The 26647-nt window shown below is 36.8% G+C and overlaps 1 protein-coding gene and 1 long non-coding RNA gene across 2 annotated transcripts; one reads left to right on the top strand and one right to left on the bottom strand.

Annotated features, from left to right (window-relative positions):
• On the top strand, nucleotides 1-26358 carry abcg1 (ATP-binding cassette, sub-family G (WHITE), member 1). The gene is made up of 16 exons (XM_066665363.1): nucleotides 1-103; nucleotides 1993-2245; nucleotides 4056-4299; nucleotides 13553-13670; nucleotides 14666-14798; nucleotides 15173-15223; nucleotides 16065-16210; nucleotides 18036-18159; nucleotides 18432-18546; nucleotides 18787-18935; nucleotides 19193-19294; nucleotides 19766-19934; nucleotides 20209-20309; nucleotides 21323-21481; nucleotides 21743-21861; nucleotides 23239-26358. The coding sequence occupies exons 2-16, from the start codon at nucleotides 2183-2185 to the stop codon at nucleotides 23465-23467; spliced, it is 2022 nt and encodes a 673-aa protein (XP_066521460.1). The 5' UTR covers nucleotides 1-103; nucleotides 1993-2182; the 3' UTR covers nucleotides 23468-26358.
• On the bottom strand, nucleotides 10802-22804 carry LOC136692188 (uncharacterized). Its single transcript, XR_010801924.1, has 4 exons — nucleotides 22554-22804; nucleotides 18738-18840; nucleotides 17955-18147; nucleotides 10802-11306 (listed from the first exon to the last, which is right to left on the bottom strand). It is a non-coding gene; the product is annotated as an uncharacterized lncRNA (long non-coding RNA).
• Nucleotides 26359-26647: the final 289 nt, after the last annotated feature.

Below are 26647 nucleotides of genomic sequence, written 5' to 3'. Positions count from 1 at the left end.
AAGCTTCCTCCATCACCTGGAGAATGGTGGGGTTGGTGATCAGACTTTTCACCTCAATGCTGAAGACAAGTCTCAGTAGGATTGAGGAATGGAGAGTAGGGAGGTAGGTGAAGCACTCTGGCCAGCCTCCCAAAAACTCCCAAAACTTGGGGTTGACCTTGGTTGATCTTATTTGTGATGTTTTTTTGTCTTCTTCCCCTTCCTCTTCCTCGTCTTTGTCCTCTTCCTCTCTACCCAGTATTGGCCTCCATTGTTCCATTTTGAATGATGTATCTAATATACGGAACTTCTTAGGACTTCTTTAAATTATTGGGTTAATAGACAGGCCTTATGTGTTAGAGTTTTTGTCTTAGCGATCGCAAAAAACTGTAGCAGTGTATTTATAGTGATAACCCACTAGACGGCGCACGCGCACTTGTGCCATACTTGCATTATTCAGCCATTGTTTTGGAGTCATTAGCCTTCGCCTCAGAAACATTTCTTGTGGCTAAGAAACTTCAGTATGTTATCTACGAAGGATTTATGGACAGTTTAAACATACGCTGGCCTTTTATGTGTTTTTGGGTCAATATTTTGAGAATAATGTGTAATATTTTGAGGAAAATATGAGTTAATGTTTAGGCTGAGGCAAAATACTTTTGGATTTAATGTTGAATATGGAAATAGGCCTTCTGTTCAGAATGAGCAATGTATGCTAGCTATTCTGTTACAGCACATGAAAAAGAGTACTTATAAAATACTTTTTCAAAGCATAAAATATAAATTCACTCTTTATCTGTCAAGGCTTTATCCAGTTAAATGTAACATTGGGTCTGGAGCATTCCTGGAATAATTAGAAAGACAGGCCACCCCTCAATCGCAGTGCGTCACACAGTCATGCAGTCACTAATTTTACACACAATTTTTGGATTGTGGAAGAAAGCCCATGCAGACTCAGGGAAAACACACAAAAGTCACCAAATGAGCCATGGTTGGTTTGAACCCACTGGTCCAGGACCCTAGAGATGTGTGGCAGTGACACTACCTATCGCTTCCCCTATGTACCATGTATCCCAAACGTAAAGCAGTTTGCTGTGCACTGAATGCTGATTACCAGCAGAGTAAAGAATGCCATTTTCTGTGTATGAACCAAATGGAAATCTATGACAGATTAAATTAGAAAATTTTGCTTTAGTAGACATAAAATCTATAGACGTAGACAGACGTCTTTTAAACAAATCATTTGATTTGTTTTAAAGTTAGAAAAATTATATTTGCATTTTCACACCGAAAAAGCACCAGAGTATGCCATGGTTAATTTGCATCCTATCACTGGCTGTGTCTGAAACTTCATAAATGCTGCTTACTCAGGCAGTATTGTGACCAAGTAAGGTGGCACATCAAAATCAAATTTTTGTTTGTATGTACAATGTATTCTTTGCTGCATTTCAATTTTCTGTGTCAGCCAGATCAACAGTACTCATCAGAATAAGATGGCAGAAATAACAGTGATGTGGTGGACCAAGCTAAGGTTCTATACAAATGTATCTTACAACTATGTTTTGATATTATTTTGACAAGGATTAGGCAAAGGATTTTTTTTCTGTTATGCCAAATTTTGTAATTATTATATGTTTTAGACACAGACACTTAAATGTTTCAGGGTGTCTGTGCATATGAATGAGTGTAACTTTAAGTAAGAAAGTAAATAAGAAAATATTTGCTGTTCTTAAAAAAAAGAAAAATATTCTAGAAATGTCTGTATAAATGTAACCTGTACTGAATACAGATTCTCTCTATGGGGTGGTTTCCCAGACAGGGATTAAGCCTAGTTCTGGACTATATCCTCTTTTCAATGGAAAATCACAATGCAAAATGCTGTGTAGTCCAGGACTAGTCTTTATCCCTGTCTGGGAAACCACCTCTATATTTAGTATGGAAAAGGCCTAGTACACAGGAGAGTTCACAGGTGTCTCAAGGACCTAATACTGATGTTCACCAACACACCCGTAGGGGGCAGTGTGCCCAATGACGTCAGCCCCAGAGCTGTGGGCTGGTGGGGTGCTGGTAAACAGAGAAACTGAGTATGGAGCAGGGGAGAGCAACACAGCTCTGACTCTGCAGTCTTCAGAACAGATGCTCAGGATCGCCTGGAAGTGGCCATCCACACACGGATAATAACAAAGCACCACACTCAGGAGGAATGGCATGTCTCATGGCAGCCTTCTCAGTTAATAACACTACTGTAACCAACTCCATCATCATGGTAAGTACTCCAGCATTTTTACTAAATTTCAAGAGATAAGACCATGTCATAAACAACTTTATTAATAGGTCAGTACCTGGGTTGATGAGGTCTATCAGGACATATTTTCTCTGTCCAATGAAAAGCATGTATCTCTCAAAATAGTAACTTTACAAGAGAAGGGAAAAAGATCTCCTTAATTTTCCATGAAAGTCAATGTATCAAGTAATTTTTGAGCATTTCTATTGGTCCATTCATTATTGAATTTTCACACAATGAAGGACTGCTGCTGTGTTCAAATGATACTAAATCCATAAAAATGGAGATATGAGCAACAATATGGTAACTTTATGCAACAGAATATTCAGTAAAACTTGGTGACAAGTTTATGTGATTATTACTGTTTTTTATGAAATTTTCATACTATAGTTTGACTGCTTTTGTCAAGCTCAGAATACACTGTGTCTGATAGTAACCCCATCAGCTTTCTGTGGAAAAAAGATGGAAATGGTATACTGCTGTACTCTGTTACATGGTTATTCCTATTACTATTGTATCCTAATACATTATTTAATACTGTATATAGTGTAGGTTATGCTTTGACTTAACTGTGGCTTTACTATCAACAAAAATCCCTGCAAAAACTACTTCATATTATCATGATATGATATTGATGTATTTGTGAAGTGCCAGATGCTGCTGTAAGACTATTTTCTTCAGTCCCACAATGTACCCTGTCCCATAGTAACCCCATCTGCCTTCTGTGTTCAGGAAATTGATAATAAGCATGTCTAGTTGTATTGTATGACATGAACATCACTATTATTATGACATTGTTACGTTACGTTTTAAAACATATTCACTGTAGGCTTAAAGCTGTAAAACTGCTGGATTAAATTAGACTTGATGATTTTTATTAATGTATATGTAAAACCCTATTGATTTACTGGTTCCTTTGTGCTCAGAATAAATTTGATGATAGTAAACCCAGTAAACCCATCTGACTTCTGTGTCTAAGAAACAAAAAGATAAATAAAAGTATAATTTAATTTCATGATTATTACACTTGTATGTGATGTATTTACTTTAGCTATTACTACATACCCAATGCCTGAGGCTAACTGGTAGTTTACTGTCCACAAAAAATCTATGATATGAAACAGATTATTGTATTCTGTTACATTAATTATTAGCCTAATACAAATCCACTATATGTATTACTGAGGTCTAATGCTTATTTACTTAAATACAAACAAAACAAAACATTTTATACATGCATATCCTATGGAAAGAAATTGTGTTATTGCTGTATTTGTGAAGTGCTGCTCACTTGATGCTGCTCCATGACTGTTTCCTTCAGGCTCAGAATACACGGTGTCCGATAGTAACCCCATCTGTGTTCTGTGTCCAGAGGGAAAGGATTAGACTGTGTGTCTCTTTAGCGGCACACATTCCCCCGAGTGTGTTCTGCACTTTTGTTGTACACGCTAGTGCATCTCATTCAAATTAATGAAATTGGAGTTTGCTATGTTTACTAGAAATTAGAACCATGAGCATCAGAGTGATCATAAGACTCACATTAAATCTCACATTAAATTATAACACTTCTGGAGATTGTTCTGTTGTTCTGTTGTTGGTACTGACAGAAGCATAAAATACAATCAAACAAGTACATTTTGTATATCATTGTTGTCCCTAAGAATGTCAAATATTTTTTTCTTTGCAACATTGGAAGATGTCGGCTTTCCTTTACACCACCTGGAAATATGTCATTATATGAACCAATGTTCAATGCAGTGCACTGTGTAAGCTCTCTGCTTTCTTATTTCAGAATTCCAATGGACCCCCTGATCTGATGCTGGACCCGAGGACAGTGTGTGTATCTATTGACGATGTAGTGGCCAATCACACCGGCAGCCAGCAGACTCCTCTTTTACATGGACATCTGAAAAAAGTGGAGAATAATCTGACCGAAGCTCAGCGCTTCTCCTCCCTGCCCCGCAGACCAGCGGTCAATATTGAGTTTAGAGACCTCTCCTACTCTGTCCCTGAGGGTCCGTGGTGGAGGAAGAAAGGTAACACTGAACAACTTGATCTCTAAATGTGGTAGTTATAGATACATGTCATACTCAAGTTAAGCTAAATTTAAATGTTTTTCTCTCTCAGAACAAAACCTTTTCTATACGTTCACAAGCTGTTCTTTAAAATGTGTTAAAATTGAATGAAAAATTGACCAGTTCTCTAAAGTCCATTATTTCTATTGCCTTTCATTTTGGAGGTATGTGGTTTTAAGTGACAGTGGTGAAATGCTGCAGCACACATTTTTACCCTGGCTCAGTTGTTTTGGCAAATGTCCCTGATAGGAATTATAGGTGTTGGGTTTGTGCCCAGTGTTGGTTTATACTGAAACATAAGGCTTTAAATCTTCTGGCTACTGGCAAAAGTTCATTAAAAAATTGTAATCTTCAGACTGTAATTTAGTTCCCAGTAAACTGCTGTTAATAGAAAGACACCAATTATTTTGGATATCAAGAAAATTAATGTAGCTTTAAAACAGATATGTATTTTTTGTTAAATAGCTGTTATACATTCATTTATTCATTCATTGTCCACTTATCAAGTTCAGGGTCGCAGTGGGTCCGGAGCCTACACAGAATCACTTGGCGCGATGTGGGAACACACCATGTAGGGGGCACCAGCCCTTTGCATACTGACACACACTCACTCAAACATATGGACGTTTTTGAGTAGCCAATCCACCTACCAACATGTGTTTTTGGAACGTAGAAACTGGAGTACCTGGAGGAAACCCACGCGAACACAGTGAGAACACACCAAACTCACATATAGTCACCCGGAGCTGGCCTTGAACCCACAACCCCAGGACCCTGGAGCTATGTGAATAACGACACTACCTGCTGCGCCACCGTGCTGCCCCAATAATAGACATAATTCATAATAATGAGGCACATCCCCTCCTGAACTCACACTCATCTGCTGCTTTGTCTGGGATTTACTTTGGCCCTGCATCTCTCCATTATTGCCAAGAATTTTTTAGCTTTTTTTTTTTTTTGTTAGATTTTTTCACAGCTGGGCAACGTTGGCCTCATTACACAAAGCATCTGGATGTTTCTGCTATTCATCCATTAATTAATTTATTTCTTCTTCCTCTAGTTACAATTAATTTATTTTTCTTGTTTCTATCTTTGCATTTGCTCACATTTTTGTTCTCCTTATTTGTTGTTTGTGGCCTTTCATTAATTAATCTTATCACCCTTTTGGATGACTAGATTCTGCCTGTAATTTATCTGTATTTAGTAATAAGCCTCCGGTTAGAAAATCATCCAAGAACAGACTGTGTCAAGGACAGCCTCTGATTTTCTGAGCTGTGTGATGATGGGTGAGGGTTGTGAGAGTGGTAAATGGAAATGAATTATCAATATTATTCTCTGTCCATTAGTGCAGAATAATATATCCAACAAATCCAATAAATCTCAACAAGAATGAGCAGTCGAGACAAGCTCCAGTGTGATCATATTTGTTGGACATTTTTTACGGGAAGTGAATTACTGAATACAGTGCTGTTTGTGTATGATTCTGAGTGCACTAAAAAAAACATGACATTTCTGCTAATCGTCACTGCTGAGGCAAATAAATTAATCGTCGAAATGGATTTTTATAGCAGAAGTAGAACGTGTTCTAATTTAAATGTACATTAATGTAATAATAGGAAAAAGTTACATGAAATGTAAGGAAAAAGATTTTCATGAGAGTAAAAAAGAAAAAACAAAGCAGACATTGTGCTTTGATCTCAGCAATGCAATAAAAATAGTTTGGCCATTGTTGCTATACATTTATGTTTTGACAATGCTTAATGTATACTAGGAATTGCTTTAACCACTGATGGATGTTCCTTAAGTGGCCTTTGTTCCTAACGTTCAGCTGTGATTCATGTCCTAATACAAATGACAATGTCTAATGTAACTCCCTAATGAAAATTCTACACAAGAAGTCAAAATGTTAATAGTTGTGAATTTTGCACTTAAAATATAAAGCAAATGAAAATAAAACTTAAAAACAGAATTAAATCAAGAAACATTGCTCTCTTTAGACAGTATTTGGATTAGTTGTATTATTAATGACTATTTTATTAAACATATGAATTTGCTTTCCTGTGATGGGCTTACTGCACTAAAACTTGGACAGTTCCTTGTCTTCCATAGGTGGCTCTCGTTGTTTTTAAGCTTCCCCATATACAGATAAAGGACATAATGTTACAGACAAGTGGCTTTGGGCTGAAAACAATGGCCTGGCACAGAAAAGTAAATGTAGTCAGAAAATAGCCAGGAGCAGTAGCAATTAGCATGATGCTGCTGTGAATATACACCAAGGAGAGGACTGGTTTGATCTTGTTGTACTGTGTAGTTAGAGTAAGCTTACTATAGAGGTCATGGCTAAAAAGCCTTGGGCTACAGACAGGCCAGAGGAACAGGACCCCTGACCTTCCACCATAACAAGCATGTGTTATTAATCGGAAACAGCTGTTTAGTTACAAACCTTGATGATATTAGCATTTGACAATGTCTGCAGTTTAATATAACCCTTTAATTATAAGACTACATTCTTTTTCAGTGTTTTTAAGGGAAATATTTTAAAGTCACATATTTATTTATGCTCTTTTTGATACACCAAGGCTCTGATTAGCTTAAAAAGCCAATATGCAAAAATCTGGAAAATTTTTTTTATTCCACTGGTAAGACTGAGAAAGTGAATGTATATGAGTGATTCTCACATTTTTAGAGTTTTAAGTACCAAAAAAAAAAATCGCTGTAGGCATACAAATGCCACTTACATTTTTAAGGATAAACCTAGCCATGCAGTAGAAGGTACTAGATCAGTGAACTTTAAAAACATATGTTATCGTACTTGTTCTTGGCCATCTATTTGATAAATGGTAAACAAAGTTCTTTGTCAATTTTGTATGGCTTAGCTGCTTTTACAGTCCATGAGATAACATTGTAAACTGGGATTTGGAAACTGGGGTGCAGTATTCTTTATTATGGATGTGCACTGCTAAATATCTTTAGCAGATATTAAGATTTAGATTAAGATTAAGATTTAATTAATGTGGGTAATATTTGTCCACATGGTAATGTTTTAATGTAAAATGCACATTAACAAAATTATAAAAAAAACCTCTGAAATCGATTGTGTAATTGAATCTATCTATCTATCTATCTATCTATCTATCTATCTATCTATCTATCTATCTATCCATCTATCTAATTAACACATAAAAACTTTAGATTTTCAGTTTATTCACTAATTCCCTTTTTTTGTGTGAATATAGTCAATGTTCATACTTTGTGTATCATCAGCGATATTTCTACCAAAATTTGAGAGTCACTGGTTTGCACAATTTTACACATGACTAATAAATGGTGTGTGTGTGTGTGGGGGGGCAAGAGATAGTGTCGCAGTCACACAGTTCCAGGGTCCTGTGGTTGTGTGTGGTCGAGCCCTGCTCCAGGTGACTGTATCTGAGGCGTTTTTTTTTTTCGGTGTCCGCATGGGTTTACTCCCACAGTTCAAAAACACATGTTGGTTGGTGTATTGGCCACTCAAAAGTGTCCATAGGTGTGTGTGAGAATTAATGTTGCCCTCCAGAGTGTGTTCCTGCCTTGTGCCCAATGATTCCAGGTAGGCTCCGGACAAAAAAAAAAAAACCTGAAGGTTGTGCTGAAGTTATTTTATTCATGTGTTTATACATGACAATTAATGCTAATATTAACAACTGAGACAAAATGTATTTTACACAAAACATAGATTTAATGAGTCCCCTTTTCAAACACAGCTATAGTGGATTGTGTACGCATACATATAATAAGGGTTGATCTATAGGCTCTGTTTATGAATTTTAACTGACGTCCTCAGCAGATCCGACACTACTCTGCTGTATAATCGGCAGGTTTACCCAGCATTATTAAATGTCAGAAAGAATACTTACACAGCACATCATTTTTATTACATTTCCTTTAGTGGGTTCAGAAAAGTCAAAGACAGACACCCTTCACTTGTTCCCTCATCCCTGACTGACTGCAACTGAATCCGAGGCCTGTGAGCTGTCCAACAAATCTTTGTAATCCATACTTAGTGGAAAGCGAGCTGTAGCTGCAGCGATGGCCGTGGCCCTGATCCACTCTCAAGCTCAGCTGGTTACTGTCGGTCAACAAACTGCAGTAACCCGAGCACGCTGCAGTCAGCATCAAATCATCAGCTGTGCACTTGCGGAAGGGAGAGCAATGCTCAGAGATGCTGTGTAGGAGGAACTGCGGGACTGTGTTCTGTTGCCAGGTAACTTGACGTTCACTTTGCACGAATGTAGATTATTGTGGCGTCTGCTGCATTTTACTGTTGGAGAAATGTAAGCATTAAAGTGGTAGTGAGATTAACTGACAATTCAGTGTTTTCTATCCTTGTTATAAATCACAGAGTCCTCCCTTTATTAAATATTTATATGTCCTACTCAAAACAAATATTACCTACAAAAATACTTTTTACACATTTAGTATATCTACCCCCTGCCTTTATGCTTCCATACAGTATGAAACTAGCTTTCAGTTCATAGACATCAGCATAAATAAGTTTCACATGGTTCCATTTTGTGCTCCCACAAACACATTTTATTTTTATTATTTTTTAAAATTATTTATTTATTTGTATCTTCCTAACTGCTGCACATCCCATCATCTGCTCACACTGGAAAGATGTACAGAGCTTGTCAGAGACATTACTCACTGTGATTTGTGAAATGATCTGGCCTCCAAAACTGCATTTCTACTTGGTGACCTGACCTGATACTAAGACCTACCTGCTCTCAGGCCATACAGCCAGGCATGAATATCACTCACAAGCATATAAAATATACATGTAGTAAACATACAAACATGCTCTGAACCCAAAGTAACTTGGGAAAAAACAGGATTAATGTAGCAGGTCCTGAATTTGAACTCTTTCAAAGGTTTAAACGGTCCTTTACTTTGCATATGAGTCCACTAACAACTGTTTTCTCATACAATAACTGTAAAAGCAGGAACGCATGGTTCTAGTTTGTGTTCAAAAACAGAAGGCTAAGTTGAGCCAAATATAACCCACTGAATCAAAGCTGGTCTTCTGTTGGCATCTCTTTGGTGTCTTTACCCCAGCCGATCCCTCCTCTTTGAGGTGTATTCCCTGGACTAAGTTCTGATGTAAGAGCTGGCCTTGCTCCACTGCTAGGCCTACACCAGAATATTTAAACATGGCCTCGAGGAGTGTTCATAGCTTCGTCAGCCAAATTATGTCATGCTTATTGGCAGCAGATGCTGATGTGACAGCTATTTCACCTTAGGCTTGACGCTGCTTGTGGCTCATGGCTGCAGTCTCCTGTTGGCTGAGAAGCAGCAGACAGTCAATGACACAGATAAATTATATGAGTAGTACATGAGTACAGGAGAGGAGTAGAGATATTCCCAATCTTTTGTTCCCATTAATGACACTTGAGCTCATAATCAAGCTTTTTAATACAAAGGACAATTTCATACATCACTTTAAGTGAATTTTAGCATAAAAAACATGCATAAAAACTCTACAGGGAAATGCCTCATGTATAATATATAGATATTTTAACATTTTATTTTATGTCAGTGACAGGTGTAACTGAAGTGAAGTTTAGCAGGCAAAGGAATATTGCTTTGCTTTGAAACTAATATGTAGCATTTTCATGAGAATAGGGAGGTGAAGTCTTAACCAGAAGACAGGTCTTTAGGGTTTAAGTATTTGGTGTGGACCTAAGAGTTCTCACCAGTGGAATTCATTTGCAGTTCAGTTTTTTTTTTGTCTGCCAAATTGTCTGACTCATTCATTGGATAAGCAACACATGTAGGTGACAGTACAAGGATGGGGGAAATTATTCAGGGAAAAGACACATGTCTTCAGTTAGATTAACCTATATTGCCCTAAAATAATATCAAGATAATTCAGGGTATTTGGTGATATGAACAAAACACTGAAAAATACTAATTTCAAGAACACACTATTGCAGCAAAGGCAATTTAATATAATTGTATTAAATTAAATATATTAAATGTTGGGCGGCACGGTGGCGCAGCAGGTAGTGTTGCAGTCACACAGCTCCAGGGGGCTGGAGGTTGTGGGTTCGATTCCTGCTCCGGGTGACTGTCTGTGAGGAGTCCGCGTGGGTTTCCTCTGGGTGCTCCGGTTTCCTCCCACAGTCCAAAAACACACCTTGGTAGGTGGATTGGCAACTCAAAAGTGTCCATCGGTGTGAGTGAATGTGTGTCTGTGTTGCCCTGTGAAGGACTGGCGCCCCCTCCAGGGTGTATTCCCACCTTGCGCCCAATGATTCCAGGTAGGCTCTGGACCCACCGTGACCCTAAACTGGATAAGCGGTTACAGATAATGAATGAAAATTAAATGTTCTTATTAATTAAAAGTTTTATTCTACTACAAATTAAACTGGTTCCAACATCTGTAAACATTTGCTTATTTTGTAAACAACAGTAACTTACCAAGATTCTGATTTTGTATAAAATAAATAATGTAGCATATAAATCCACCACACAATCAAAGTGGAGAAAGTTTACTGTGCAAACTGCAAACAAATAATTATGCAAAAAAAAAAAAAAGATGCTATAAGTCAGTGTAGTCTGCTAGGGTTAGAGCCCAAGTTGAACTATTCTCACAGCATTTTTTGATTTTCCACTGTCACACAGCCCCAGGGTCCTGGGGTTGTGGATTCGAGTCACACTCCGGATGACTGTCTGTGAGGTGTTGTGTTGTGTTCTCCCCTTGTCCATGTGGGTTTCTTCTGGGTGCTCTGGTTTCCTCCCACAGTCCAAAAACACATGTTGGTAGATGGATTGGTGACTCCGAAGTGTCCACCCGAGGGTATGTCCCCACTTGTGCCCAGTGATTCCGGGTAGGCTTCAGACCCACCGTGACCCTGAACTGGATAAGATTAAGGTGTACTGTGGTTGAAAGCAAACATTCAAAGTCCATGATGTTTGTTTTTTTGTGCAATCTGTAAAATAGAAAAGAGAAATGTTTAGTATGTTTGTAACTGCCACAGAGTAAGGTAAGATGTCAAGTTTATTACTTATTATACAACATTACTTATACATTGTTTATTCAGATTTTTCCCTTGTCAGACAAATATATATATATATATATATATATATATATATATATATATATATATATATATATATATATATATATAATTTCTATCATGTGTCCCTCATGACCCCTTGACCCTTGAATAATAAGCAGATACTTCATTTACTGTGAAACACCAGGTTGCTTTTCCAGAGTTTTGCATAATCTGATCAAAATTTTCAGTCAAAGTAAGGATGATTGGCAGTAGAACAACTGCTTGGCCACATAAGGTTCTTGGCGTCTTCTCCATGGAAGAGGTTTATCACTGATCTGTGAACAGCTCAGGATCTTCTCCTCTATCGAATTTACTTTGGGCTGGCATTAAAACAACTGGTTCTGGGCCAGCAGTGACCTCCCCTTCCCCCTGAGCATCTCTTGGGAGCGAGAGGAGCCTCTGATCCTCTGTTGACCACAATATACACACAACATACAAGTACTACAGCCCTTCTGTTCTTTAGCTGCAGCAGCTGTCACTGTGCCCTGACACGTGCTGCTGTGTCCCTTCTGAACTCTGTCTCTCTCTCTCTCTCTGAGACATGTGGGGTAATATATATGATTACATATATATATATATATATATATATATATATATATATATATATTCACACACACTTTGACCTGATTATATACTTTTATTGAAATCAAATAATTTCAGTCATAATGTTATGTTTTTCCAGAGTTATACATGAGTGAGCGAAAATACTCTGCATTTGATTTTACCTTAAGGTGCATTCTTATAAATAATTCAGTTGTATTGCTCCAAAGAACTCAGTTTTGTAGCTTCATTTGATACTCCTGTCTTGTACAGACTGAATGAACCATCTTGTCTGTATTTGTTGTGAGTCAGGTGTGGGATTCCCCTGTGGCTTCACTCGCCTGTTTTAGCCCTATCACAGTTTCTTGTGTGGGGAGTAAAGCTAAAAGAGTCTGTGCACTTTCTCTGAGTGGAATCCTGGGATCCAGCAGTGAGAGAGGACAGGGAAGGTCGGAGATATTTGTGTATTGCTCTGGCGGATTGTGCCCTCAAATCCAATTAAGCTGGCAGCCACTGCAATCAACTGGATTAGCATTTCTGCTTCAGCCATTAGATAAATAGCAGGTTACCACCGGACATCTCTCTCAGCCCTGTCACCATATCTGCAGAAGCTCACAATTATTTGATTTGCATCTGTATATTAAGACTTTAATTAATCAATGGTCTTACCAGAACTATAGCTATCAATACACAAAGTATAGCATTTTAAAGCAATTTTATTGGAAAAAAAAACCACAGTGGCGGCACGGTGGCGCAGCAGGTAGTGTCGCAGTCACACAGCTCCAGGGGCCTGGAGGTTGTGGGTTCGATTCCCGCTCCGGGTGACTGTCTGTGAGGAGTTGGTGTGTTCTCCCCGTGTCCGCGTGGGTTTCCCAAACCTTTAAAAATGACTATCCCAGGTACCTGAATCAAATCTCATTGGTGATCTAAAGAAGAAAGTCTAGAAAAAGGACCCTTGTGAAATATGGGCAATTACTGAGTACAAACAGCATATTATTTTTTTACTGTAAGATTATTGAGTTAGGAGAATGCTATGTAAATTGTAAAAAATAAGGATTGCTAATTCATTTAACTTTAAATACTTATTGTTTTTTAATTCATATAATGAATAAACACGTTCCTCAGGTGTTCCTGGAGAAACACCTTAATCCTCTTCTGTGTGCAGTTCAGGAAACATCTCTTAAAAAATCACAAGTCTTGGCTTAATTTGATCAAGCATGCATTGTGTAATTAGACAAAAGTAAGGGGATAGGTACAAGTGAAAAAGCATGGGTTATATGCCTAGCCCTGTTGTTTATGGGCAGGTCAGTTGGAGGTGAGAAGGACCTTTTATCCTGTAATACACACACAGGTAAACAGGGGCATTCATGCAGTAAATTCCAGAAACAAAACGGTGTCGAAAAAATACCCCCTTTCACCCCATTCACAAAGCAGCTTTTATGTGAGAAGAAGGGGTTTAAGGGGTAGGTTTTATACAGGTGTGTGGTGTGGCTTGGGCAGAGAACTGTCCACTGTGAAGAGTGGAGAAATTTTCTCACAGAACTGTACCCTCTGCTTCTGTTCCCTTCTGGCTTTAGGTTACAAGACCCTGCTGAAAGGAATCTCTGGGAACTTTACTAGTGGAGAACTGGTGGCCATTATGGGGCCCTCAGGAGCCGGGAAATCTACACTAATGAATATTCTAGCAGGATATAGGTGAATATTACTAGGCCCAGTCACTCATACACTGATAATGTCACAAAATATATGACCAGTAATATGCCTGCAACATGCCTCAGAAGGAGGCGGATGTTTAAGAGGAACATGTTTACCAGCCTGATTCATTATATATTATAAGACACCAATTAATTCTGTTTAGATTCTGTTCCTTTATTACCAGTCTTCAACCCTTTCATTCAACCCTTCAACCCGCATTTTAGCCTTCATAATGTGCTACATGTTTTCAGTTTGAGACAGGTCTATAATAAATGCAGACAAGCCTAGCACCCACACTCAGATTACACAGTCTTATGGAGTGTGGAGTTTTGAAGTTAAAACAAGCACAGATGTCCCCAAAAAGTGCATTGTTTAGAGGCAGCAGCATATATTGCTCCAAAATGAGAATATAACTTTAAGCATCAGTGGTGCTTTTACAACTCACACGGAAGCTAATACACCCCAATTAAAAACTAGAAACTAGACAGACCTAGAATTCTGAATTTTACATTGGGACCAGTTTAATAGTCTTTGTCTCCTGTGGCCCAAAGAACCTTTTATTTCGAGCTCAAATATTTAATTTGTCAGATCATGATACACATTTCATAATCTGTCAGCCCATTTCATATTAGATGAAGCCCAGAGACATTAGCAAACTTTTTGGATGTTCATAATGGATTCTGCTAGGCACAGAACAGACCTAACTTGTATTTGAGGATGTGCCAGTGAACAGTGTTTACTGAAATAGTCCGTATTCCTGAGCTGTTGTGGTAATATCTGTTACAGAAGCTTGCCAGTTTGTTAGAATTGTTGTAGAATTGTCTGACACATAATATGTTGTGGGTATTAAGTTGTGCTTGTATAAATCAATGATTTCTGTTTTTATTTGTGTATCTTGTTCAGTCTCTACTTTATTATAATTGATATTTAAATATAACATTGCAAGAATCATATATTCCTATGCATTTTAAATCAAATGTGTTACTGTCTTTTAGGGAAACAGGAATGAAAGGAGAGATATTAATAAACGGACACCCGAGAGATCTGCGCTCCTTCAGGAAAGTGTCTTGCTATATTATGCAGGATGATATGCTTCTTCCCCACCTCACAGTCCAGGAGGCCATGATGGTAATGAGCTAATTTTCTCATACATTACGGTAGATATGTTAGCCATGATGGAGTTAAAGTCAGTCTATAGGCATAGTAGCCATATTTATATATTACATGGTAAAATGATGCTGATCAGCTTTTTCTTATAGTTTATATTTCACAGTACTTTCACAGATAATCATAAACCTAACATGGCTATGAATTAATGAAGAATTATCAACAACTGTAAGAGGAAATGTGTCATAAGTAGCTCTTTTTACAATTTTCATATGCATTATCTACCATATTATCTTAGTTTTCTTATCCACAAGAGCATGCAAATTCTTCTGTTACCTTTAATTCTGTGTTAAGACTTGGTGCACACAATCTAACCCCCCCTTTAACCTCCTCAGGTGTCAGCTAATCTCAAACTCCAGGAAAAGGAGGAGGGCAGGAGGGAGATGGTAAGAGAGAACCGTGTGAAACTCTTCGCACATTATCCACGTGCTGTTGGAACAAAAAGCATACCAGCAGACACTGGTCGTGTTTGAATTACATCACCAGTTTCTGGTGGAGTTTGCAAGATGTAGTGTGCAAAAAAAAAGGGTTTTGTTTAAAGAATAGTTTAATCTTCAGTGATTACCAACCTCAGACCAAATCATAGATTAGCATATAGCCACAGTCAAAACAAAACCTTGCATCTCTGAACGAGTAACTTTACAGGAGGAGAAAAATCCCAGATTTTTATTTTATTTCTTTTTATTTATAGACACTTTGTCCTGTCACACACAGTATAAGGACAATGTTTAAAGTCATGTTTAGAAGGAAATTCTGTGCGACTGAACAAAACAAGGCAAATAAATTTCACATAATTATATATAATTTCGTCATCCATCATAGACACTAGAAATAGGAAAAGAAATTATTGATTTAGGTTTAGACTTTTACTTTTTACTTTTACAGAATTTGTTTTTTGTACCAAGTCCTTTTTTCTCTATATATTTAAAAATATTAACTTGTATTAACTTGGAAAATTTTACTTTACTTATTTTTTTATTTTTACCAAGCCCAAGTGGATTATTGTTTAACTAATACCTTCAGAAATGACACAAATATAGTTTATTCTGAAGTATCAAGCATCTGCTAAAGCCCTTTTAGAACTAATGATCAGAACCGGCTTATGGAGTAAGCAGAGCAGCATTGTAGACCATTAATTAAAAAAAAAACTTGTCTAGATTAAGTGGTTTGAAATGGGTTAAATAATTAGAATAATGAATCTAATAAAGGCTGTATGTGGTTGTGTAGGTCAGAGAGATCTTGACAGCGCTGGGCTTGTTGGAATGTGCCAAAACACGCACATCTAACCTCTCTGGCGGCCAGAGGAAACGCCTGGCCATCGCCTTGGAACTTGTCAACAACCCACCCGTCATGTTTTTTGATGAGCCCACAAGGTAAGACCTTTGAAAACGCACACTCACATACACACACACACACACACTCACACACGACCTGAAATGACATAAGGATTATGACTTCAAACTGTTGGAGGAGCATAGCAAGCACTTCTCCAGCTAAAATAGCTCTGAGAAAAAAAGAAAGAAAACCTAACACATTGCCCATGAGGTTTTTCAGACATGTCCTTGTGGTGAGAGGTGAAATTGAATTATGGTTAAGCAGGCAGCTTTAAATTAAGGCTGGTGCAGTGTATGATAACTGTGCTGGGACACTGGTCCCTCAGGACCCCATTAGGCAATGGCTTCACTTCTCCCCATGGCTATGAGCTTCTGTCCTCCTGAGAGATTAGCTCTTAGGACTAAAACAATGCTGCCCTCTCTCAGCACTCAAGACAATTTAACCCTGCAGCATGCAGATGCAAAAACGTCCTAACTTTCATATCAAAACTTTAACTTTATATTAAAATTTAATGTACAGATAGTTGCTGTAAAACTGCTTTTTTTGAACACAAGAGATTACTTTTGTATTAAACTTTGTAAAGTGAAGAATGACATAATAGAAACACTCAAAAATGTCTTAATAAAGTCCCTTCACGTTAACTTATATTCGAAGGATTCTTCCCTTTGCCTTTAAACTTGCCATTTTAAAGATTTTTTTTTGTTTTGGACAGTAATGATGTGTAATTAAATTGTGGTAGGGACTGGGGATGGTTTTAATATGGACAAAGGTGTATATCGCAAGGCATTGTTGTCAGACATAAGCTAAGACAGATTTACAATTGATCTAAAATAAGTAAAAATGTTCTTTGTTGCACTTTAAGCACTTATTGGGGTTGTGTAGGTCTGGTGGTATTTTTACCAACTGAAAATAAAGCAAGAGATAAAATGTATAATGTATAAAGGAGTGTTTTGCATTAGCAATTACTGACTGTTCCTGGTTTGTCTTCTGCTCATTGTCAGTTTTCAATGCACTCTGTTCCCTTGTTGTGCATTTGCTGTTGCATCTTGTGACATCAAACCCATCTTTGGTTCATATTGTGCTCATACTTTAAATGAACTAGGGTTAGAATTTGTTAGAAATGAAGTATTCACATTTACTCTAACAAACTGCTCTAACAGAGCATTCACATTCATTTTAATTGAATCAAAACTTACAAGTATGAACACACCCTAACTAATAAGGTCCAACCAGCAGATTATCTGTTTTGTTTGAAGTGTAAATGTAAGCTAGTAAAGTGATGTCAAACATAGTCAAGAAGCCAAAGAACAGACTCCTCACATTTCTCATAAGAACCCACTCGTGTAAGGTTCATTTAATTTAGGGTTAACTGTCAGCAGTCTCAGATATGACCTTGATTGTTGATGCAAAGGCTGAACTGCTGTAACAGATAATGATTTCTCCATTGAATATACTTATCTGAAAGTCAAAGTTGACTTCTTATTCACTTCCCTATTGAAACTGTTCTTCGGGGTAAAAGAAGAGCCATTGTATCTGTTTTATCTTGATAAACCTCACCAATGCTGACACGTTTATAATTCACAATAATTGATATTGATATTTTTAAAGGATGTTTAATTAGACCTCAATCACACCCTGTCTTTCGTTTGCTTAGATGTCTTTGATTCATATTGTGCTCATACTTTAAATGAGCTAGGGTTATAATGTGTATATCCAGTTTTAACAAAAAATGGTTTATAAATCAAATTGAAGATTTATTTGTTAAAAAAACACAATAATTACCTCTAGTGTTTGATTTCAATTATAGAAGCAACAAGTGGTGGTACATAAAACTGGATATTGTGGTTTGTTTTAATCTTGCAGTGGGCTGGACAGTTCCTCCTGTTTCCAGGTCGTCTCACTGATGAAAGCTCTGGCCCAAGGTGGCCGGACCGTTATCTGCACCATCCACCAGCCCAGCGCTAAAGTCTTTGAACTGTTTGATAAAGTAAGTTGAGCATCAGTGGCTATTAACATTTCATTGATTCCACTATGGCCTACGTTACACAGGAACGAAAGTCATCTTCATGCTAATGCTGAACTGTCAAAAGTTAAAATTAAGGAAGTTTAAAATAGCAGATATAATGTTCCTTGTGAAAGAACATTCCTTTGCAAGGAATATGTCAGTTATATGATCGAAAGCTTGAGTAACTAGTGCATTATTGTTGTGGATACATTTGTTAGAAAATCTCTTGACAGTATTTCTTTATGGTGTTACAGCTGTACGTCCTGAGTCAAGGTCAGTGTATCTACCGGGGGAAAGTATCCAACCTCATCCCATACCTGAGGGAACATGGACTCAACTGCCCCACGTATCACAACCCTGCTGACTTCAGTAAGAAAAACATCCTATCTGCTAAAAAAAGCAAGAAACTAATGTGCATCAGCACACGCAGCTGCTGTAGATCCAGATATGCGTACTCATAATAAAATCTGGAAAAAGTTTTAAATAGATGTTTCTCTCAGTGTTTTGGACTGCAAAACTTGCTTTGACTTTGTAAATCAATAAACATACTTTGTAAATACCTGTACATTTTTGGGTTGTTCACTGTATGAACTTCGCTCTTTCACTCAGTAATGGAGGTGGCTTCTGGAGAGTATGGAGACCACATGGCTCGGCTGGTAAAAGCTGTTCAGGAGAGGAAGTGTGAAAAAGATTACAAAAGTGACATGAATGCAGATGAAGACCTGAACCCCTTCCTATGGCACAGACCATCTGAGGAGGTACAGCATTTCCACACAAAAACACACAAATGCAGCCAACTGTATGTAGAATAACATAATGTGACTGCATGTGAAAACTAGGTGATTAAAAAATGATTACATAATAACCTGATCACAATTATTTGATCACAAATGCTTCATGTTCATATTATTTTCAAGATTATATCTCATTTTATATAAGTTGAAAATACTGAGTGCTCTTATGAGATGGTTGAACTGTTTATTAGTGTTGTAAGAAAGACATTTATTCTCTGTAGGATTCCTCTTCTACTGAGGGCTGCCACAGCTTCTCAGCCAGCTGTCTGACGCAGTTCTGCATCCTCTTCAAGAGAACGTTCCTCAGCATCATGAGGGATTCTGTAAGCAGCACTGCCTCTCATTGGACATATTCAGTAACACATGTGCAGAAAGCTCTCACTAATGATTAAGGGATATCTGTGATATCATAGTTCTCATGTTATTTTCTCTAGACATGGTGATTATTTATTAAACAAACCACACTGCCATGTAAAATAACTGTTTGTTTTCAGAGTCTGCAGAAGTAATTTCATATAATTGACTTAACCTCTAACAAATAAACTCAATAAAATATATAATTACCATATGTTCTTTTTCAACAGTTTCTGTTGTATTTTATGAAATATATTTAAAATATATTGTGTTTTTATCAGTTAAATAGAGCAGAAAAAACAGTTAAAGGAGCATACTATGTCAAACACAGAAAGCAAAATAATATAGATTATAATGCAGATGATATCAACACAGTTTCTTAGTTTACTTACTTATGAAAAGAATAATACTTCATGAGAATTTTTTTCTTGTTTTAATAGGTACTGACCCACCTGCGTATCACGTCTCATATTGGGATTGGGATTCTAATAGGGCTTCTGTACCTGGGCATCGGCAACGAGGCCAAGAAAGTCCTCAGCAACTCTGGTTTCCTTTTCTTCTCTATGCTCTTCCTCATGTTTGCTGCTCTAATGCCTACTGTGCTCACCTGTGAGTGAACTTACTAACATTACTAATTATCCATTCAACTTTGTTTGCTTATAACCACACCTGGATATGTGATGTTTTAATCTTTTATTCTTTAATACCACCAGCAGGAGTATAGGATGTGTAACACTGTAACATTAAAAATGCCTCTAAAAATTGAAATCTCTTTTATCTTGAGCTACTTTCTTCTATGTTTTAATCTAATAAATAGTGTTTTTTTTGTGTCTTGTTAATTTAACAGATATTTACATCATTGTTCTGTGACTTTTTATTTTAGTTCCTCTTGAAATGGGTGTGTTTTTAAGAGAACACTTGAATTACTGGTACAGTCTGAAGGCATATTATCTGGCAAAGACCATGGCAGATGTCCCATTCCAGGTAATGCCTATGTTCTGCATGAATAGGCTTATATAAATATTATATAAATACCCGTTTTAATTATTTGGGCTGACCACTGTTGTTTTCATGGTTGTTAGTGTTGGAATCATTGTAAGTGGGGTATAGGGATTCATTCAGGCAAATGCATGTTAAATAAATAAAGCAGAAAACACATTTATTACATTTGGACATTGGTTTCAAATTTGTGTAATGACCACTCTAAAAAACAGCAATGAGTAGCTTGAGTATTGGAGGTTTAGCTGTATCTGGACATATTAAGATCCAGGATATGCTGATTGCTAGGAAACACGACAGCTAATCAGACACGTTGGCCACTATAAATTTTACAATCAACATTTTCATACAATGAACCAAAAAAATATAGTTCAGTTGTTCACTGCAGTTATTTAAATGTTATGATGTCGATAAGAATATATACAGAAGAAACATGACTTATGATGACCAGACATAAGCTAGTTCATAAGCTAGAAATTCATAAGACTATGGTTAAAAGATATATTATCACATGGGACTAAAAAATTATGTTTGAAAGGACGACATAATCGAAGCTCCGATGGTTTGAACATGCTATAGAAGCTTAGAGAGGATTTAAAGCTCAGGTCAGATCAGGGTTCTCTCTCCCAATTTAGACAAATCCCACAACAACATTACATAAGCAGACCATGCTCCTTGTTAGAAAAGCTCTTCTAATATTGTAATATACAGTATGTTCCAATAAGCTATAAATACAATTCTTATCTGCCAATTTGATTTTATATCATTTAGTCTCAGTCACTGCTGTCTAATATATTGTATTTTAGTGCCAAGGTTCAAGATATTGGGCTTAATCAGTCATGAATTACATTATTCATATTAATTGTAATTCATATTAAGCGCATGAAAGAAAACCTAATCTAAACATTGTTTTTATTAAAGTGAAAGCAAGCCAGACTGTCCTATTCACAGGAAAACAAATTGTATCTCTAATTTGACCTCTGTGTTCTACCTCACAGATAGTATTCCCAGTGGCTTACTGCAGCATTGTTTACTGGATGACCTCTCAGCCGTCAGATGCTGTTCGTTTCATTCTCTTTCTGGCTTTAGGCACGCTCACCTCCCTTGTAGCACAGTCTCTAGGGCTACTGATTGGAGCAGCATCTACATCTTTGCAGGTGATCCCAAATTTAGATGCATTGTCCAGAAATACTAAGAATCTGTTAATTACTTATGTAGGCTTGGACCTGGATCTCTGTAAAGCTGACTTTTTGTTTTGAAAATCACTATATAAATAAAATTTGATTGCTTGATTGATTGATTGATTATGTTTTTACATCAGGGGCTCTTAATCTTCCCTCACTCAATATAATTTTAAATCTTCATTTTTTTAATGTAGCTGAGAAGCTGTTTTGATAACAGAATATTTTGTTTTGTAGGTGGCTACGTTTGTAGGTCCAGTGACTGCCATTCCAGTGCTGCTTTTCTCAGGCTTTTTTGTCAGTTTTGACACCATCCCAAAATACCTTCAATGGATATCATACATTTCGTATGTGAGGTAAATGCTATTATTGTTATTCTTTGAGCAAATAATAATAATAATAATAATAATAATAATGAAGTCTGAAATAAAAGTTATTTAGAAATGAATGGTACATCAGTAAGAAACATAAGTAACTTTACTGAAGGGAAGTGTTCAAATATATAGACATTTAAAGGAATACTACTGAGCTCCCCCTACCTGCTGCTGAGTGTAATTCGTGTTTGCATTGCTATCATGAAATCAAGACTCACAAGGAATGTGTGTAATCCAATAAAGTAATGTTGACTATGTAACCCATATATCTCTCATAATATACACTGTACTGTGTTATTCCCGTCATAAAGTGTAACTTTGGTGGTACTCTAGCCATTTCAACCACACAGAAACCGACAAGAAAAGCACTTATTACTAGAATTGATGTCCAGCACTAAAAAGTCAGCTAATCCGGTTAGCAGTCGCTACCACTGTTCTTAGTTCATCAGTAACTCTCAAAAACCGGATTATAACACTGTCCTCAACAAAGCTTGGGTTCCACCACACAGGAACCCACCGAAAAGCACTTATTACCAGACTCAATGTCTAGCATGAAACAATGAGCTAATTGAGTAAATATTAGCAGCCACAAACCCTGACTCACTGCACAGTAACTCTCAAAAACCTGATTATATACACTAAACATATCAATAATACCGCAACACACAACTTACTTCTCCCACTTGTGTCTTCATCTCCAGTATTAATTCTTGTATGGTCGCTCCCTTGCTCTCTATTTCTCCTCCTTGCTCCCTCTGCCATAATGTTCGTACCAGGAAAACCGAGCTAGTTTCTTCTTGTAGCAAGGTAAACACCTGTGAGATTTGTGTCGTAAAGTGTTATGCATTTCTCGCAAAAAGCCCTCCGCCCCATGATTCGGAAGTTGCTTAGTCCAGTAAACCAGCAGCAGACATGACGTAGCAGTCACAGAGGCTCTTTTCTTATGATTACAGCTCAGTGAAACATGACAACCATTTAGAAGCTGTAATTTTAAGGTAGAAATACTACAGTGTTCTTTTAAAGGCTTAATTCTATTGTTATCTTGCTAAGGAAAACATTGTATTAAAATGTTTTTATAGGTTTAAATCAGTAGTCACAAGGGCTTCATGTAGGAGTTTTGCAGTGTTATAAATACAGCCCTTCAGGTAACTGTTACTCAGATCTGTTTTTAAAGTATTACATGTAAACTGGTATTGTTTATGTTCAACCAGAATGTATTTTCAAAGGTACACTGTTGAGGTAACATAGATTTTGTATTTTTTATTCAGCCTGTAAATGCAGTCATACAATTCCTTATATACAATGCATCGTATCATTCCTGAGTAAGCCTATCTATAATAGCTTTCTGTTGGATTTCAGGTATGGTTTTGAAGGAGTCATCTTGTCAATCTATGGGCTGGACCGGGAGGACTTGCACTGTGACAAAGATGAAACATGCCACTTCCAAAAGTCAGAGGCCATATTGAAAGAACTGGATGTTGAAAATGCTAAATTGTACCTGGACTTCATTGTGCTGGGCATCTTTTTTGTCTCCCTGCGTCTTATCGCCTATTTTGTTCTGCGCTACAAAATCAGCTCAGAACGGTAGACAGGTAATGGAGAGGGTAATGGAGGGGAACTTGCAAGACTCGTATACCCCAAGAGGGGCAAATGCAGAGGACCAATCTGTTACAATTTCAAAAATGACTATACCTAACTGCCACTGTAGTCATTCTGTGGGACGTAATCAAGGCATAAACTGAAAATGACACTTCAGGCATTCAGCGCAGGTGCAATAGTGGTTAACAAACCAAGGGAATACGTGTAGATGCTGCACTTTAGCCGCACATCTGCATGAACAGACAATGTAACATCCCTGGGGTGAAAAAAAATCATGAGTCAAGATGAGCTGTGGTAACATGGACAATCCTGAGTGGGATGCAAAATAGCAATGTTGAACTTTTTTGTGCCAGATTTGTTTGGACATTTATCAGAGAGCTGGACTCGTGTTTACATTTAAGCATAGATTTATTTTCTTGTGATATGTTGTGTTATAGTGGGTGGAAAATTCGATCTTAGCCATTCCTTCTTCCCTAGTAATGCATCTGTGTATGGAATAACTTTTCTCCTTGACTTCAGCATTCTTATAACTTGGAAAAGTCAGAGAGGAGCTTACATTTTATAATTCACGGTTTCACTAATCAAAGAGCTGGTCTCCACAAAGTGAGCCTAACAGGCGTCTGCTTGTCTTTCTTTGCTGCTTAAAAACAGGAAGTCACATTACTGACAGTCAGGGCTGGGAAATGTACAATAATAAGAATTGCAATATAAAATTTTGTAATTTGTTACACATTATAGCTTTGACCTGCAGGTTATGACCTGCAAACTACTGGTTATTTTTTTTATAATTTCACAATTCTCTGTTTTATTTAGATGTTATTTCATTTATTTATATTTTATGTTCACAGTTAAAAACTTAGAAATAGTGCACATTAAATCTGCACTATTTTAATAATCATAATTTCTAATAAGCTGTCATAATATTGATTCTGACCATAATATCTAGCCCTTCTTTGTGTAAATGAAATATTTCTTACAGAATTTTTGGATTCGTTGGGACCATAAGCATAGTTTTGGAAGCTGATTTCTCAGAGTATTGAATGTAAAGAGCTCTGTACTATTGTAATAATAAGCAACCTATTTTCAGTGTGTTTTCAACAAGATTTCTGACACATATGAAATGTGAAGTACAGCTGACTTATTTTTGAAAAATGGAAGCAATGGTTTACTGATTTGTTTATAATTATTTGTACAATTCATAGTGCCATGTTCTCTTGAATGATTTTAATACAGGCAGCTTTAACTTAAACATGGCTTTTGTTTACCATAGTAAACCAAATAAAACACAAACATGTATCTGGGGAATAAGAATCAAATGTGAGCGCAGCATGTTTCCATGTTTAATGGGGTTGTTAACCATCCTGTATTAGCTGGGACTATTATCTGTATTAACAGAGGCTTAAATGCACTTTTAAGAATTAGAATAGTATAAGCTCATAGAACAACAGCAATGTTAAATTATATGCTTGTGAAACATTCCACTGAATTGAATTTTGTACTAATTATGTGGTCCAAGAAAAAAAAGAAATGTCATAAGTCGGTGCCTAAACTGATCAGAGAGCAGTACAGATAATAATCCCAAAAAGGAAATTAGTAACTACTTGTCAAAAAATTAACTTTTAGTAACTATATGAGGGGTGGCACGGTGGCGCAGCAGGTAATGTTGCAGTCACACAGCTCCAGGGGCCTGGAGGTTGTGGGTTCGATTCCTGCTGTGAATGTCTGTGAGGAGTTGGTGTGTTTTCTGCATGTCCGCATGGGTTTCCTCTGGGTGCTCCAGTTTCCTCCCACAGCCCAAAAACAAGGATTGGTGACTCAAAAGTGTGTGTGTGTTGCCCTGTGAACGACTGGCGCCCCCTCTAGGGTGTGCTCTTGCCTTGCGCCCAGTGATTCCTGGTAGGTTCACCACCATGACCCTGAACCAGATAAGCAGTTACAGACAATAAATATATGAATGAACATGTTTAATTTACAATTTTTAAAACTCAAGAAATAAAAATAAAATAAAATTGTACCCAAATACATATACTATTGAAAATCTAACTAGTCATTAACCCTTAACCTTGATCTCTACATTCAGGATTATGTGTATGCAGATGTCTCTTAATGCCATATATATATTCTGTATGGTGTATTCTATGTACATGTCCCAAGTATCACAACCACTGTCCTGGATTTGGATAACAGGAAGTTGGCAACCCTATTCCTTAAAGTTTTATTCCAAACTTGTTGCTTATTATGCTGCATAATTAGTTACATTGGAAATTCTCACAATAACATTATTATATTTTTTTCACAAGTGTTTATAAGCTTTTGATTGTTTGTATTAATTTTACTGTCGTAAGCCTTTAATTGCCTAAAATTACAAAGAGACAGAACATATCATACATACTTACGAACTGAGAGCTACGAATCTGAAAATGTCTGATACAAACTTGGCAATGAAAGCTCACCCAGTTTATTTCTGAAATATTATGTTTCATTAGTCAGTTCCTATGACCTTCCAGGTACAAATGAACTACCTACAAAATACTGCTTAATGTGAATTATGAGTTTTAATTTAAGTATTACATTGGTGTTACTTATGCATATAGGGCATCACATTTTGCTGTGGACCTTGATATGGAAATCTTAAACCAGTCAAGGATTTTAAACATTATAAGTAGGAATCTTCAGTATATTGTTGAATCTGTCCAGGATGCACTGCATTGTCTTGTTTGCTTATATTACTCTTCTTTGTACCTTTCTTCTTTAGCTGTCATTTTTTGGACACTTGCACACACTGTTTGAATTATGGAAACAGAAATATGGTCAGTTATCATCCTTAAGGTCATTAGGGCATTTTATTAGTATAATGTATTTTATTAGTCCTTTCATTTTTCAGGGTACAATTGCTATATGTTTAATAACTTCTGTCATTTTTTCTGTAAAGAAATGCAATGTTATGATGTTACAGCAGTAATAAAGTTTCTTTATTTTCAAAGTTTTTTTTCTTTATAAAACATCAGTGTCATTGTATTTACATCTTATGTGATAAACACTTATATGTTACTACTATATATTGCTATTTAGATCAAGCTGAATCAACATTTTTTCAGTGTTGTAATTCAGGCTTTGTATATTGTTTTTTTATATATACTATATATGTTATGGGACTATTTTGCCCTGC

The sequence above is a fragment of the Hoplias malabaricus genome, chromosome 1, assembly GCF_029633855.1.
Source record: "Hoplias malabaricus isolate fHopMal1 chromosome 1, fHopMal1.hap1, whole genome shotgun sequence".
NCBI lineage: Eukaryota > Metazoa > Chordata > Actinopteri > Characiformes > Erythrinidae > Hoplias > Hoplias malabaricus.
This window is presented reverse-complemented; position numbering and strand designations above follow the sequence as displayed.

Coding starts and splice junctions, on each gene's coding strand:
- abcg1 (XM_066665363.1), top strand. CDS start 2,183: ATGGCATGTCTCATGGCAGCCTTCTCAGTTAATAACACTACTGTAACC. Junction 18,160..18,431: donor TCTTTGAACTGTTTGATAAA/GTAAGTTGAGCA, acceptor ATGGTGTTACAG/CTGTACGTCCTGAGTCAAGG. Junction 19,935..20,208: donor AATGCCTACTGTGCTCACCT/GTGAGTGAACTT, acceptor TTTTTATTTTAG/TTCCTCTTGAAATGGGTGTG.